This window comes from Podarcis erhardii, assembly GCF_964252035.2.
Source record: "Podarcis erhardii genome assembly, chromosome: 2".
Taxonomy (NCBI): domain Eukaryota; kingdom Metazoa; phylum Chordata; class Lepidosauria; order Squamata; family Lacertidae; genus Podarcis; species Podarcis erhardii.
The window spans coordinates 41,336,265-41,350,490 of NC_138498.1; the positions used below are offsets into that span (position 1 = coordinate 41,336,265).

General features: G+C 41.5%; 1 protein-coding gene across 1 annotated transcript in view; it reads right to left on the reverse strand.

The window, feature by feature from the left end:
• Positions 1–14,226, reverse strand: part of LOC309336288 (cytochrome P450 2C8-like) — a 44,450-nt gene that overhangs the window by 24,639 nt on the left and 5,585 nt on the right. The window contains exons 2-7 of the mRNA XM_081851916.1: positions 6,839–7,577; positions 4,327–4,489; positions 3,517–3,666; positions 2,473–2,633; positions 1,433–1,609; positions 430–571 (exon numbers count right to left, since the gene is read on the reverse strand). Coding sequence (XP_081708042.1) covers positions 430–571; positions 1,433–1,609; positions 2,473–2,633; positions 3,517–3,666; positions 4,327–4,489; positions 6,839–7,015 — 970 coding nt within the window. The 5' untranslated portion in view covers positions 7,016–7,577. The remainder of the gene's footprint in view (positions 1–429; positions 572–1,432; positions 1,610–2,472; positions 2,634–3,516; positions 3,667–4,326; positions 4,490–6,838; positions 7,578–14,226) is intronic.

A 14,226-nucleotide genomic window follows, 5' to 3' on the forward strand; every position in this document is an offset into this window, starting at 1 on the left:
AAGAGATGTATTTCCTGGATTCAGATTCTGCTTCTCATCTGACAGAGTGAAAAACTTGGGCACTCTCTGACATCATGAAAACTCATGCCAACACATGATTTCCACTCATTCCTCTGTTCCAGAGCCTTACCACCTTGTTGATCTCCTGCTGGACTTTTCCTGTAACAAATATGATTTGGAAAATGTGCTTCCAGAATTCTGAGGCCCCATGTCTTCTGGCAATGTTCCTACCCCTGGACATAAGTGCCATTTGAAGACACCATGGAGCCCTCACGACCCATTTTATTTTTTAACAATGAGGGGAGGTTCAGGCTGATGCAGAATCCTAATGGAAACCTCCTAGTCTATAGGATGTCTTCTCATGTGTGATTACTTGTGGAGCCCATCATAGTCCCACCCACTTTAAACTTCTCTGGGGTATCTGAATACCTTGAATATGTGGCAACTTAGCCATCACCATGAGGCCAGAGATCAAGGCAAAGCTTGTGGTTCCTGTCCCAGCCAAAAAAAGTCCAAACACTGTCATGACAAGGTTTTCAGTTCTGAAGGTGTCACTTGCAGACTTTTGTTCCTATGAGGCAGAGGGAAACGAGGGGGGGGGAGAGAGAGAGAAAACTTCACTATAAAGAAAGATGGCAAAATGGAGACACCTTAGCCCGTTCAAATGAGCATCATGGTTGAAATCCTGCACTCACCCCAAGAGGTGTTTAATACAATCACATGTATTTAAAATAGAATTACTTTTGAAATATAAAGAAAAGCACTTGCATATCATTGTATTACCAACGTTGTGTTGTTTGATTACTGGGATGTTAGAGCTAACCAAGATTATATACAGTGGTAACTCTGGTTAAGCACTTAATTCATTCTGGAGGTCCGTTCTTAGCCTGAAACTGTTCTTAACCTGAAGCACCACTTTAGCTAATGGGGCCTCCCGCTGCTGCCGTGCTGCCACCATGCGATTTCTGCTCTCATCCTGAAGCAAACTTCTTAACCCGAGGTACTATTTTTGAGTTTGTAACCTGAAACATCTGTAACCCGAGGTACCACTGTATATCTGAAAATATATGGGATCAGAAATTATAGGAGTGATGGCAGTAAAAGAAAGAGTAACTGGTTATGTATTTTTGTTTGGGCAAAGTAGCTGTCTATGTTACTGTAAAGTGAGTGAACCAATTTTATTTTTATTGTAAGTACTTGCATTGTTTAGTACAACATTAAGCATAGGCTTTAAAACTGGGCACAGGATACCTCAACCTAATGAATAATGATAATAATAAAAAATGTCTTGCAAGGAGTGGCCGAGAGAAGTTGCTAGGGGAGGAGGCAAAGACAGAGGGGCACTCTGGTTGGCCTGGTATCCCTTCCCCACATCGACTAGGACATAACTGGGCACCCATGCCAGTGCAAATAAATTTTTTGACCCACGTACCTTCTCAGACTTGATAAGAAAGCAGTCAATATAGTCACGGATGTTCTGAGGATCCAGCGTCTGCCTGTGTAGCTTCACATTCTCACGGAAGAAAGCACACAACTCATCACAATCAGAAAAAATCTTTTGGTGCTTTCCAGGAAAGCAGTCTAATACTTTAGGGACAGCAGAGTACAGCTGAAATGAAGATGACACATACAGCCTTAAATATTGTGAATCCATCTTTTTATACTATGCCACAAAGATTCTGGCTGAAAAGTGATAAAGCAGTTGTTGTTTTTAATCACTTATTTTCGAAATCCAGCAGAAACTATTTGAGCTTCTGGTACATTTTACCTCATTCCTAAGGGTTAGGGATGATGGGGCTTCCCTTGAAGACAACTCAGAAACGTCAGCTGGTCCAAAATCCAGATTACTGGTTTGGGTTCTGTTTAAGTTTCACATAACCTCTGTTTTCAAAAAGCTGCACACTTTGCCAATTTGCTTCTGGGCCCAATTCAATGTGTTAATATTAGTTTTAAAAGCCCTAAATGACTCAGGCTCCAACTACCTGAAAAAAATTATTTTTTCCTTTCCTGCAGACTTCCTCAGGTGCTAAGAGTGGCAGAGGGGACCCTATGCCTCTATAGATGTACAAATGTGCCCTTGCAATGTTTACAGTTATACTGCATCCAGAGGGAAATGGTGGCCAGGCGAATGGGGGGGGGGAGCAATGACAAAGTAAAAGGGGTGGGGTCAGGAAAGGAAAGGGAGATCTGCTGCTATTGGTGAACAGCCCTGGTAAGTTCTCCAACTTTTCTGCTGCCTGCCTTGCTCAAGGGTCCAGTTTCTCCCCTGCAATCACTGGAATTTTGTGGTTGTGTCAATTTCCATCTCAACCCTGTCGAAGACATTTTCAGAACATTATTTTCATCTGATAGTTAGGCAGGCACACAATTCTGAACCCTTTGTGCCATCGTTCATACTCCAACAAGCTACGTTTTGTTTTTTCTTTTCCTGATAGTGAGGAAAATGTTTGCAACTCAGAAGGAACAACCTACCAGTCCCAAGATAGTCCGAAAAAGGCCAACTTCATTCTCGATAATGCGTTGGTGCTTTAGGAAGGTCTTGTCTGTGTAGTCAAAGCGAGTCCCAAAGATGACTGATGAGATCACATTGGAAACAGCGGATGTGATTCTAGTTGTTGGATCAAAGCCCTGTCCTGTAGGAGGAACTGAAGACAGTCAGCAAGACCTGATCAAAGTGGACCCCACCATCTTCAAACCCCAATACAAAATTAACTCTAAAAAGTGTTTAAACAGCTTGAGCCTGGTAGATTGCATTTCCATCAGTCCCAAGAACCAAATGTTAAAGAAATTAAAAGTAGTAAAGTGCATAGCTGTAACCCTGACACCTGAATCTACCTGAATCTGGGTCCACAAATTGGCTCTGACCCAATATTCAGGGCAACCTGGGCAACACTCAAATTGTATCTAGTCCTAAATCAATTCGGGGGGCTGTGTTAATTTTTATTTTAAAACTACAATTAAACATAATTTTTGGGAGGTGAGAGGCAGAAAAAAGAGGCACTGGGTTTTCTTCTCTCCCCACCACCACCACCTACCCCATCCACAGTGCAAATAATCAACCCCCCCTTCATTTCTTTGCTGTAACATTCCACTTAATTAACTTATCTGATGCTGATTCTGCTAGCATTGCCTGCAACAGTTTAAGGTGGCCCACAAGGCCATGTTGACACTAAATAAAAATAAGTCCAACAACTTTCACTGAAACAATTTGCACACAGTGTGCACACCTAAGAAGTGTTGGTAGACTCTCTCTCATAGGCATTACTGGATTAGTGGAAAATATTACGGTGGAAGTACAACACATGAGCTGGGGTTCACCTGAATGTAGAGAGAGTTGAAAGGACAAATGGGACAAGCTTGCCTCTCTGCTGCCACTGAGCCTAACAGCCACATATTCTAACTATGTCAGAAGCTAACATACTATAAGTGCCCATTCCTATATTCAGTTTAATAAATATCCTCTCCTTGCCCTGGGATAGTGCTTTCTCAGTTTTATTTTTTAATGAGCTAGATTACCTTTTGTGGCTGTCAATGCCTCCACCAGGCAAATAGCTTCCTCCTGCACCCTCTCAGACATTGATCTCTTCCCCATTCCAAAGTCTCTCAGTGTCATAACCGTGAATCTGCGCAGCTCTCTCCATTCTATGTCACTAGAGTTGACTATCCCTGGGGGGGAAAGAGGTGAAGGTCATTCTGTCAGTTCTTGACCCAACAGGAACCAGAAGGAAGTTTCTACATGAAAAGGTAGTTCTGGTGCTTTCCACCTTAAAATTATATCCCCATTTGTAGTTACAATCCGGCAACTAATTGTTGCCCCCAAGAGCCCAGTCCCTTCTTGTGTAAGGGATTTTTGTTTCTTTGGTTGAATAAATAGGTATGTCCAGTGCCACATAAAAAAGTAAATAATGGGTGGTAAGAGACATGGCATCACCCCCTTGCCTGCCTGTTGGCTGCAGTTGGGGTGGGAAGGTGAAATCATGTCACCCATGTTCAGAATGACATCCTATTGGCACTGGAGAGAGGTAGCAACATATACAGTTGCTATTTTCAGTTTGCAGACTCAATAAATGGGTGATGTTTCTTTATTTTTTAAACTGATTGCGTAGAGGACAGCTTCCCTGGATCTTTTTGGGGGAAATTGATTTTCAAAAATGGTTCTTTGGAGAAGCAAGCCACAGCAAAAAAGAATGCCTTGCTTGATAGTGTTTGTTTTTCTTTTATTTCTTTCCTCGACATGTTGCTAATTATCATGCACATTTTTGGGGACTGCATTACAAATCAAAGTAGAGCTAAACTATACATAAAAAATAAGAAGAAATAGCCTACCATGGCCTTTGGTCACTCGATCAATGATGGGGCTGTTAATACGCCCACCAAATGCTTCAGCATGATCCACCAGAGCATCTTTTACCACATCAAATCCACAAAGCACGACCATAGGTTTGGGTCCCATCCAGATTGTGAACATAGGGCCATATTTCTCAACCAGCTGAAGGCACAATGAAAGTGTTATTTAATTAGGCAGTGAAACTTCTTTTGGAGTAATTATCTTAAGGAACGGTTGCAATATCTCTTAGGGCACCTGCAGCTTGTTTTGTGTGGTGTTTTGCAGGCATATGCTGCAACATGTTGCTGATGCAGTAACTGCACATTAGTGGCAGAATTCAGCTTTATTAGTTGTTCCCCAATACTTCCTCAGTGTTATTACATTATTGCCATCTGGAGGGATACTGTCAAGGTTCAAGGAATCCTATTTTTGTTCCTGCTGGAACAAAACAGTGTGTCCACCTCAGGACTTTTGCAAGTGCAAACAGTATTCGAAATGGGATTGTGTATAACTACTCCAATGTCACCATGAGTACAGTACAAATAATCATGAATGCGCAATAAAAAGGACATCTGGATGGCTCCTGGGAGAATGGGCTGCTGGAACGCTGTTGTTCCTAAATGAGGAGGAACCACATTTAGAACTGCCTCCATAAAAGAAAGAGAATCTTGTGAAATAAATCTTATGTTCAGCCCCACCAACTTCATCAGGTATTTGATTCACTTTGCAAGACAGGTACATAAAGAAAAGAAATTTAGCTGCCCCTTTAACAGGTATGACACTGCAATAGATAGCACATCATACATTTCAGTATGATCAACCACTGCTTCATATCTCTAAAGCATAACCATATAATTATGTCCAGGCCAATCAATGAACACGGGGCCATGTTTCTTGACATGCTGCCTGGTTCTGCTTCAGTTTGTTATTCATCACATTTGGTTAAAGGTAAAGGTACCCCTGACCATTAGGTCCAGTAGCGGGTGACTCTGGGGTTGCGGTGTTCATCTCGCTCTATAGGCAGAGGGAGTGGGAGTTGGTCCACAGACAGCTTCCAGGTCATGTGGCCAGCATGACTAAGCCACTTCTGGCGAACCAGAGCAGCACACTGAAATGCCGTTTACCTTCTCACTGGAGCGGTACTTATTTATCTACTTGCACTGGTGTGCTTTCGAACTGCTAGGTGGGCAGGAGCTGGGACCGAACAACAGGAGCCCACCCTGTTGTGGGGATTCGAACCACCTACCTTCTGATCAGCAAGCCCTAGGCTCAGTGGTTTAGACCACAGCGCCACCTGCGTCCCTCACATTTGGTTACAACTGCCCTAAGTGATCTTCTAAAAATTATGTGGATTACAGTACAATACTGTTATGGATTACAGTACAATTATTTACTCCCATGTGACCTGCCAACCACAATCAGGGTTTTAGATTGTGTAAGAGTCTCCATGAGTAGTGGAGAGCTTTTCACATGTTATAGGTATCATGCAGTGGAAGGGACAGGGCTTGGCAATGTGCCTACACTACCCTTTGACTGGATGTGTTTACACATACAGCCGAATACAGCTAGCTTGCAACTTAATGGTTTCAAAATTCCATGTTGGAAACCACCCTGTGATCCTCAGATGATGAGCAGTATAGAAATTTAGTAAATAAATAAAATGAAATGAAGTAAAAATCTAATGTATATTACTGCTGCTGCTGTGCTTTTTTTAAATGAATATTGCTATTTCATTTAATGCCCTCTTCAGTTAGGGTGTCTCCAAACTGTCATTATTATTGCAAGATAAAATCTTGGGTCTATGCAGTTAACATAATCCTAGTGCAACAAATCCACTTTTTAAAAAAATGGACTTTTGCTTGTTGGAAAGTAATGGGGAAATGTAGTGAAAAGCATGGGGTGAATAAATGACCTGCAAGCTAACCAGAATGAATGAAGAATGAATGAATGCTCATTATCATAGAACTGGCCTGCAAGCAAATCAGAACAAATGTGTGAGATGTGTGTGTGTGTGTGTGTGTGTGTGTGTATTTTTCTGTCTATAAGACGCCCCCTATTTTTAGGGACTCCGATTTAAGGAAATGGGGGAAGATGTATATGTGTATAAGACGCCCCCAAATTTTTGACATTATTTTTTATGGTAACTTCTTTTTAAGCTTTGTGGGGGAAAATCAGAATGAATGCTGAATAAACCAATTGTCTGGAGGGATCTTAAGCTGATTCAGGGAAGCTCTAAAGAGCATGCAAAATAGACACATGCCAACTGTAAACAAAACCTAGTAAAATCAAGTAATAAACAGTACAAATAAAAATAAGGAAAGAGAAAGGAAGCAGAAATATGGGCCCCTTCAAAGCATGCCTTTCTTATAAGGAAGAATGAGAAAGTATATAAGCAAAAGAGGGAACAATTAACCTTCTGTCCTTCCTCTGCTTCATTCCAGACAATGGTTGTTTATGCCATGCCACAGGGACAAGGGAACAGAGAGAAACCGCAACAAGAAACGGCTTTACCTTTGAATAGTTTTTGTTCAGAGGCATGACATCTTTCTGCAGCAGGTTCCCCAGGAAGAACCAGGGAGTGGGGCCTGGAGGTAGCTGACTTTTCTCCGTGTACATTTTTAAGGAATAGAAAATGAAGATGAAGAGAACCCAGAGAAGGAGCAGAGCTCCTGTTACAGCCACTTCCATCTTCCTCTGAGGCTCTTCTTTTGGTCAAATATATCCAGGAAACTACTAAAGAAAGACAAGGTGAAAACACAGCTGCTTATTAGAGCCCCAGCCAAACCCCAACTCCAACCTTCTCCAAATAATCTTAGTTCCTTTATTTCCAGTATATGTTCTATTAGGAAAGGTGGGTTAATCAGCAACATAAGCTCTAGACCTGAGCTGAAAATAGGTTAATTTCTATGTTCTTCAACTTCAAGGCTGGGTACAGACTTACATGTTACTGACAACAATGTACATTTTCTTTAACACAACCACAAAATAATATTTTAAAACCATAATATCCATGTTCAAACACCACCACCCTCCCATCACTGACAACCTCACCTTTTTATCCATCAATGGGCATCCTAATACCAGTAAGGATGATAGGCCAGACCCCTCGGTGAGTAGATTCCTAGTCAGATCTGAACTGGCATCTCCCAATTTCAACCAGCATCTAGAAGTAATTGCTCTACTTCACAGCAAATAAATTCTGAATATGCCACCAAGTTTTGACTGAAATCAAGTGAGCCACCCACCCACCCTGAAAGGAAATATAATGACTTTCTATCTATGTTGTAACACACTATCCGGAAACTATGTTACAACACGGATAGTGAAGCAATCACCCTGTGAAAAGAAGCATTAATTTATACTGCATGGTACAAATAACCAATGTGCAATCAATATCTGATATTGAAATCACTGTTGATATTTGGTGCGTTCATACTTCATTTTCAGTCACGTTCCTCTGCCCTCACCACCAGTAAACAAGTTTCTTACCCGATGCATTTCCTACCTTGGGCCTAAGATATGGAGGAAGGAAACAGAATATTTTTGTAGTAAGTTTATATATTTGAGAAATACTTATTGTCATGCCTGCCTCTAGAACATTTTTGTATCAATTAAAAATTAGGGCTAAGCTTTCTTTGTGGAAAAACTCCTGAGTAATCTTATTGTGCCTTAAAATGTTGATGTTATCTCAACAAAACATGTAAATAAACTTAGCAAAACAGGGTGGTCCAAGGGTCAGAGGTAGCCCTCAAGGTCCTTTTTGGTGGCCTTTGGCAACATCTGACGCCCCCCCCCCCCCTCAGCACTCAAATTCCTTCCCAAAGCCAGGTAAGCAAGGCACTGGGCTTTAGGAAGGAGGCATGAAGGCTGGCTCTGACAGGGTCCCAGAGTCCTCCTGTCTCCATCACAAAGCCTAGTTAGTGTTTTTCCAGCTTTGAGAAGGAAGTGAGGGGGCTCTAGAATGCTGCCAGAGCCTCATGCCTAGTGCCATGCTTAGGCAGCATGAGGGCTGGTGGGGGGTTGTCAAATTTTGGGCTCACTCACCCCTTCTGTGCATCAAGGCAGTGAGTGGCCCACAGGTTCTATGTCAAAACACTCTTGCCACCCGTTTGGAATGAAGAGTTGGACCAGTCTGGCATAGAACAACATCACCCATGAATAACTGACTGATGGACATGAATTAAAACTAGAAGCATAGACACAGAAACAATAAGCCCATCGACCACTCACATAGATGGTCCATTTCCATAACCAAGTGTGAAAGACTACATAAGTGTCAGATTAAGCTATACATCTGAAGATATTCATTTATATTGGGTGAAGAACCCATAGTCCTCCAGATGCAGCTGGACTTCAACTCCCATCATCCTATATCATTGTCCCTGCTGGCTGGGGGTTAAGGGTGGAATCCAATAACACTTGGGGGGTCACCAGTTCCATGCCCCTGGTTCATGCAATGGCATGTGTAATGCTTTTGGGGGGTTGTGTGTGTGAGAGAGTTAATGGACAGGGGAAGAACATTTCTCTTGCTGTGAAATTGAAATGAAGTTGAAATTTAATCCAAGCCAGAGGAAGCAGAGGAAAGTTAAACTTTCCTCTCCTTCAAGGGTTCTTCCCCTCAAAGGTATTTACTGGCATCTATATCATTAAGTAACAGGTAGAAATGTGCTCTGTCAGTGCTTCCATGCCTGCGGTGAGAAAACCTTTCAGGTAATTCAAACTTCCTTAGGCACATCTTTTCCTGCAATGTTTTGGCGAATGGAGGTAGGGGAGAGAAGAAGCATATTCTTGAGCAAGAAACCCAAAAGATGCTTCCTGCCTTATGTAACAAAGTGGTAGAGAGGGGAAGTGGGGAAGAACAACCCCTGAACCCAAGTAAGTAAACCTGCTTACCTGAGCAACTTCTATATAATTATCTCTCACATTCTTGGTAGCTAAGCACAAGTCCCTGTGGCAACCCAATTGTGTAAGAGTAATCAAGCAAGAGAATAGATATATTCCTTTTGAGGGTGGGCAATAGCATTAAAAGTAAATTTTAAATCAAAGACAGGAAGTAGAGACAGAACGTATCTTACTCTCATAAAATGAATTGGAACAGTTGTGTGGCATGACAACATGACCCAGAGACAAAAACACAATTCTAAAAAGTTTAGGGATGACAAGAAAATATTTCAAGATAGGCAGTCCTTACAGACCCTCCAAGTTTCCCTATTTTTCAGGAACAATCCTTAGGACGTCCCTATTTTCATCAGAGAAATGTTGGAGAGTATGGAGTTATGTGACCCCCCGAGTGAAGGAGGTGTAATTTTACAATCTTCAGAAGACATCTGAAAGTAGCCCTGTATAGCTTTATTATGTTTTTTATATGTTGGAAGCCAGTCAGCAACCCAGTCAGATAGATGGGGTATAAATATGATGATGGTGGTGGTGGTGGTGGTGATGGAGGGTATGGTCCTAACAATATTTATAGTTTTCCAAGGTGCAGCAAAATCTTTACCATTTTATATGTCTGTCTATTTATTAGAATGCACAAGATATGAAATATAAAACTTATGCATTTTAAGACTTTAAAGCGTGTGCAGAGTCAAATACAGAGCAACTGTAACACATCTCTTTACCAACGTATTCCTGTCTCAGGGATACTTTTAACAATCAACATTGACAGTGGTCTAGCAATCATCACAATGGCCTTCGGCAGTCAATGATACACCCAGAAGAGGAATTTATGTTGAGACATGGTGGTATGGTTTCAAATGTAGCATTCATATTTAGGTCCAACTTGGATGTATTCCTTAAACATCTTCAAATGTGCCACCAAAGCTTTGGCTCTACCTACCTTCTCAGATCTGAAAAGGAATCAGTCAATATAGTCATGGGGGTTTGGGGCATCCATTGTCTATGTGGGGAACTCCATTGTCTCATGGATGAAGGCACACAGTTTTTCACAATTTTTTGTCTTACAGGCAGGTAGTCCATTATTCTGGGAATGATGTACATCTGAAATTGAGATGATATGCACAGTCTTAGATATTTTGAATATTTTTAGTGCACCCCAAAAAAGTTCTGGCTGAATACCCCTAACAGTCATAGAGCAGCTTTTAAAATGACTTACAGTATATAGAAAATTCAGCAGGAACTTTGGAGCATCTGGTTCACGACACCTCACTTCTTAAGGGACGCTTATTATAAGGCCCTTTGTAACTTGTTGTAACTGTTGATCTAGGCTTGGCTCCTCAGGTTAGCAACTCATCCCACTGAGATGTATGACTGTGCCGCAGTCTGTTCCAATATTCATTTGCACTCTCGCCCAGCATTTTCCATTCCACTATTATTGGTGTCTTTTGCACAAGTCTTCCTTTCCTTTTCATTGTCTGCTGATGAAAAATACATGTAATTTTAATGTATATTGCTGCACCTGATAAACATGCATATCTTAGACATCAATGGATATTTACAAAACAATTTCCTTCCCTGGGTGCACCCATTCAAAGATAATTACTTTTCAAGTGATTCCCCCAACATCCCTAGATGCTACCCACCCCGTCTTCTTTGTCTCCTTCTTCCAGAAGCTGGAATACCAGATGTGCTTGACCAGGGGTGCCAACTTGAATGAAATATTGCAGGGGCCCAGGTAAGCCCCGCCCCACATCATTGATCACATGACACAGTGTGCGCACATGATTTGCATGGCAATGCCCATCAACTTGGCAGGGGCCTGACCCCTGCAAATATTTTATTCTGGGGGCCAAAGCCCCCACAGCCCCTAGGAGTTGGCTTCTCCTACGTGTTGAATGGTTTATTTAAATACAGTGGTACCTCGGGTTACATACGCTTCAGGTTACATACGCTTCAGGTTACAGACTCCGCTAACCCAGAAATAGTACCTCCGGTTAAGAACTTTGCTTCAGGATGAGAACAGAAATCGTGCTCCGGCGGTGCGGCAGCAGCAGGAGGCCCCATTAGCTAAAGTGGTGTTTCAAGTTAAGAATAGTTTCAGGTTAAGAACGGACCTCCGGAATGAATTAAGTACTTAACCCAAGGTACCACTGTATTAAGGTTCATTATTGTTTCCCAAGATATGTATCTCTTTAAAGGCTAGAGTAAATATCATGACCTAGTTTTACAGCTGTGAAGCAGTATAGCAGGTGCTGTTAAGTTGTGTTAATTAAGCTGTGTCAGCAATTGGGTGTAGTATATAAAGAGCAGCGTATACCTCTCTCAGTACCCTGGTGAATGGGTCATACTTCTAGATTTAATGTAAGAGGAGTTTTTATTTTTGTAATTAAAGCCAAGCAAAATATATTTTTGTGTTTCTTCATGGTTTCCTGAATGTGTGGTCTCTCCAGCATGCTTTCTGCAGTGCAATTAATCTGCTAAATATGCAACACTATGTGCTTGACTACAAATCCTGCTTGTGGCCTATTTTCATCCTCATCTGTTTGATACAGAACCTGGACCCTTTGCAAGACATGAAGGCAATGGAGAGAGTTTATAGGCTGACAACTGTATGCTGGAAATCATCCTATCAATAATTCCAGCAGTAAACACTGAATTTAGAATTGTATCTTAAAAGGAAATGGGAAACTGCTTGTTCTCAGCAGGAAATGACACTCTAGATCTTGGGTCTGAGTCCAAATGGCTCCCATTTTTCTGACCCCATTTATTGTCTTTGGAAATTGGAGATGATTTCCTTGAGGTTTATGAAGGATGATGAAATTCAGGAAAGCAGATAGCAATTCATAGCAGCAATCATTCTCTCTACTCCCACTCCCTTTCCAACACACCTTCATTTTTACAAGCACTGCTCTTTCTTCAATAGCTGAGGTACTATTTTCTTCAGCCAGAGAAACTTGTATGCAGCATTGTTCTGGGGTGGAGAATGCTGGTTGACATCCACCCCATATTGGTGGCTGCAATTTTTTTTTAAGTGGCTCTTATTTTCCCTTCACAGTACTCAACAATCACACTGCACCCAGGGGAAATGATGGTCAGGCTCGGCCACTAAAAGAAATTGGGCATTCCGGGGGGGCACTAGGGGCGCATTGGAAGATGGCCAACAATAACATCTCTCCGGCCCGCACAAGGTAATTAAGAGGCTGTTATGGGAGTATGCAGCCTCCCTTGTTGCCCCAAGGAATGGAGAACACTGCCCTTGCCTGCTGTGCCCATAAATCATCCCCGGATTCGAATGAAGGGGGTGAGGGCACTAGGCAGAATGCCCTTGTGTGGACACCGGCTCTCCTGGACGCTGTCTCTGATCGCGCACTAGCTGCAGCAAATTGGAAATAAACAATTAGAAAGAAGCAAATGCACATATTTCAAGTGAAGAACGGGAGTGAAGACTGCTAATTGAAGGGACCTCTGTGAAAGAAGAGCAACGGGTTGGATTAACAGGAATATATCATGAAGAATACATCAAAGGCTGGTATGTCGGCAGCGGGACTGGATGGGGGGGGACTTTTTATTTTCTTCTATGTGATTAATCAATAACCCCTCCTCAAGATAGAACCGTCACCTAACTGATCCAAGCAGGATGATTAAAAACTGTGTGGAAATGAATTCTAACCAAAAGTTTGCTTTACGGAGATTGAGAAAAGAACAAGAGCTTTTGGAATGACGCAGCAATAAAAAACAGAGTCGCCATGTTGGCTGGTTTTGTCGAAAGATTTACGACCGGGAGGAGGAATGGACTTGTTTTCATACTGGATTCCTAGCAAACCTCCTCAAAGGACTGAGAAGGGAGCGACAGATCAGTGAAGATTAACGACGGTAAGAGCGTTTTTATTTATGGAAGCGATGATATACGGAAGCCATCTGATATGGCTCTTGGATGAACGGAAAAAACCCACACAGGATTACAATGTGTCTTAACCTGCTTGTGGAGACCATCAGAGGTCACAAAGAGAAAGGAAAAATATATGAAAAACAAGAAGAGATGTGGAAAACAATAAGAAAGGATTGGATAGAACTGTGAACATTATTTGGACAGATTTGTGGACTTGAAAGCAGCAGCAAGAAGATGATTGGATCTCCTTTGGAACTTGAAATATGGGTACCCCCAACAAAAATTTAAAATTCGGCTTTGTAATTTGGAATTTATGTGATTTGATTTGATTTGATTTGACTGGTCGGTTAATAAAAATTATTTAAAAAAGAAAAAGAAATTAGGCATTCCTACTGCTGCCGCCATTAGCTGTGGCAAATAAAAGGGGTAGGAGCAGCAAAATAAGATCTGGTGCTCATGGTGAACAACCCAACAATGTCTTTGTATCATTCATAATTGGAGGCCTGAATACATCTTTTAATGGTTTTGGAGTCTCATAGCTACTGCAGCCATAAACAGAAATCACTGCTTTGGGGCGTGCTTATAACTTCGTGGAGCCAACTGCTGACCTCATCACATGTCAGCAATGTCTAGGCAACACGATGACCATGTACATACGCAATTGACAATCTTTATAGAATTCCTTCAAACCATAACAAGTACAAAATAAAATCTTAGTCTAAAGTCTCTGAAAATCTTTAAATGAAGCGAGGTACCAGACTTTGTGCGATGATAGACATTCTGTGAAGCTTTGTGTATTCTGCAAATATGATGTCCAACACTGAACAGTGATTCCGGATATTGACTACTGTTTCATAGAATTCTTCATCAGCGTGGTGGGAGGATATAGAATTGCTTCATAAACTGAAAATAAAATTTTACAAACGATGACCTGCATGCACACATCACTTTACAAAATTATAATACAAACAGCAATGTAAAAGAGCACATGCCCCATCTTATATCAAATGAATGTGTGTAAACGAAAATATCAAATGCTATGGAACAGTGCTCATGTAATAATGTAGTCACTGCTACTAACAATATTTTTTGAAAAACATATAAAGCCAACTCC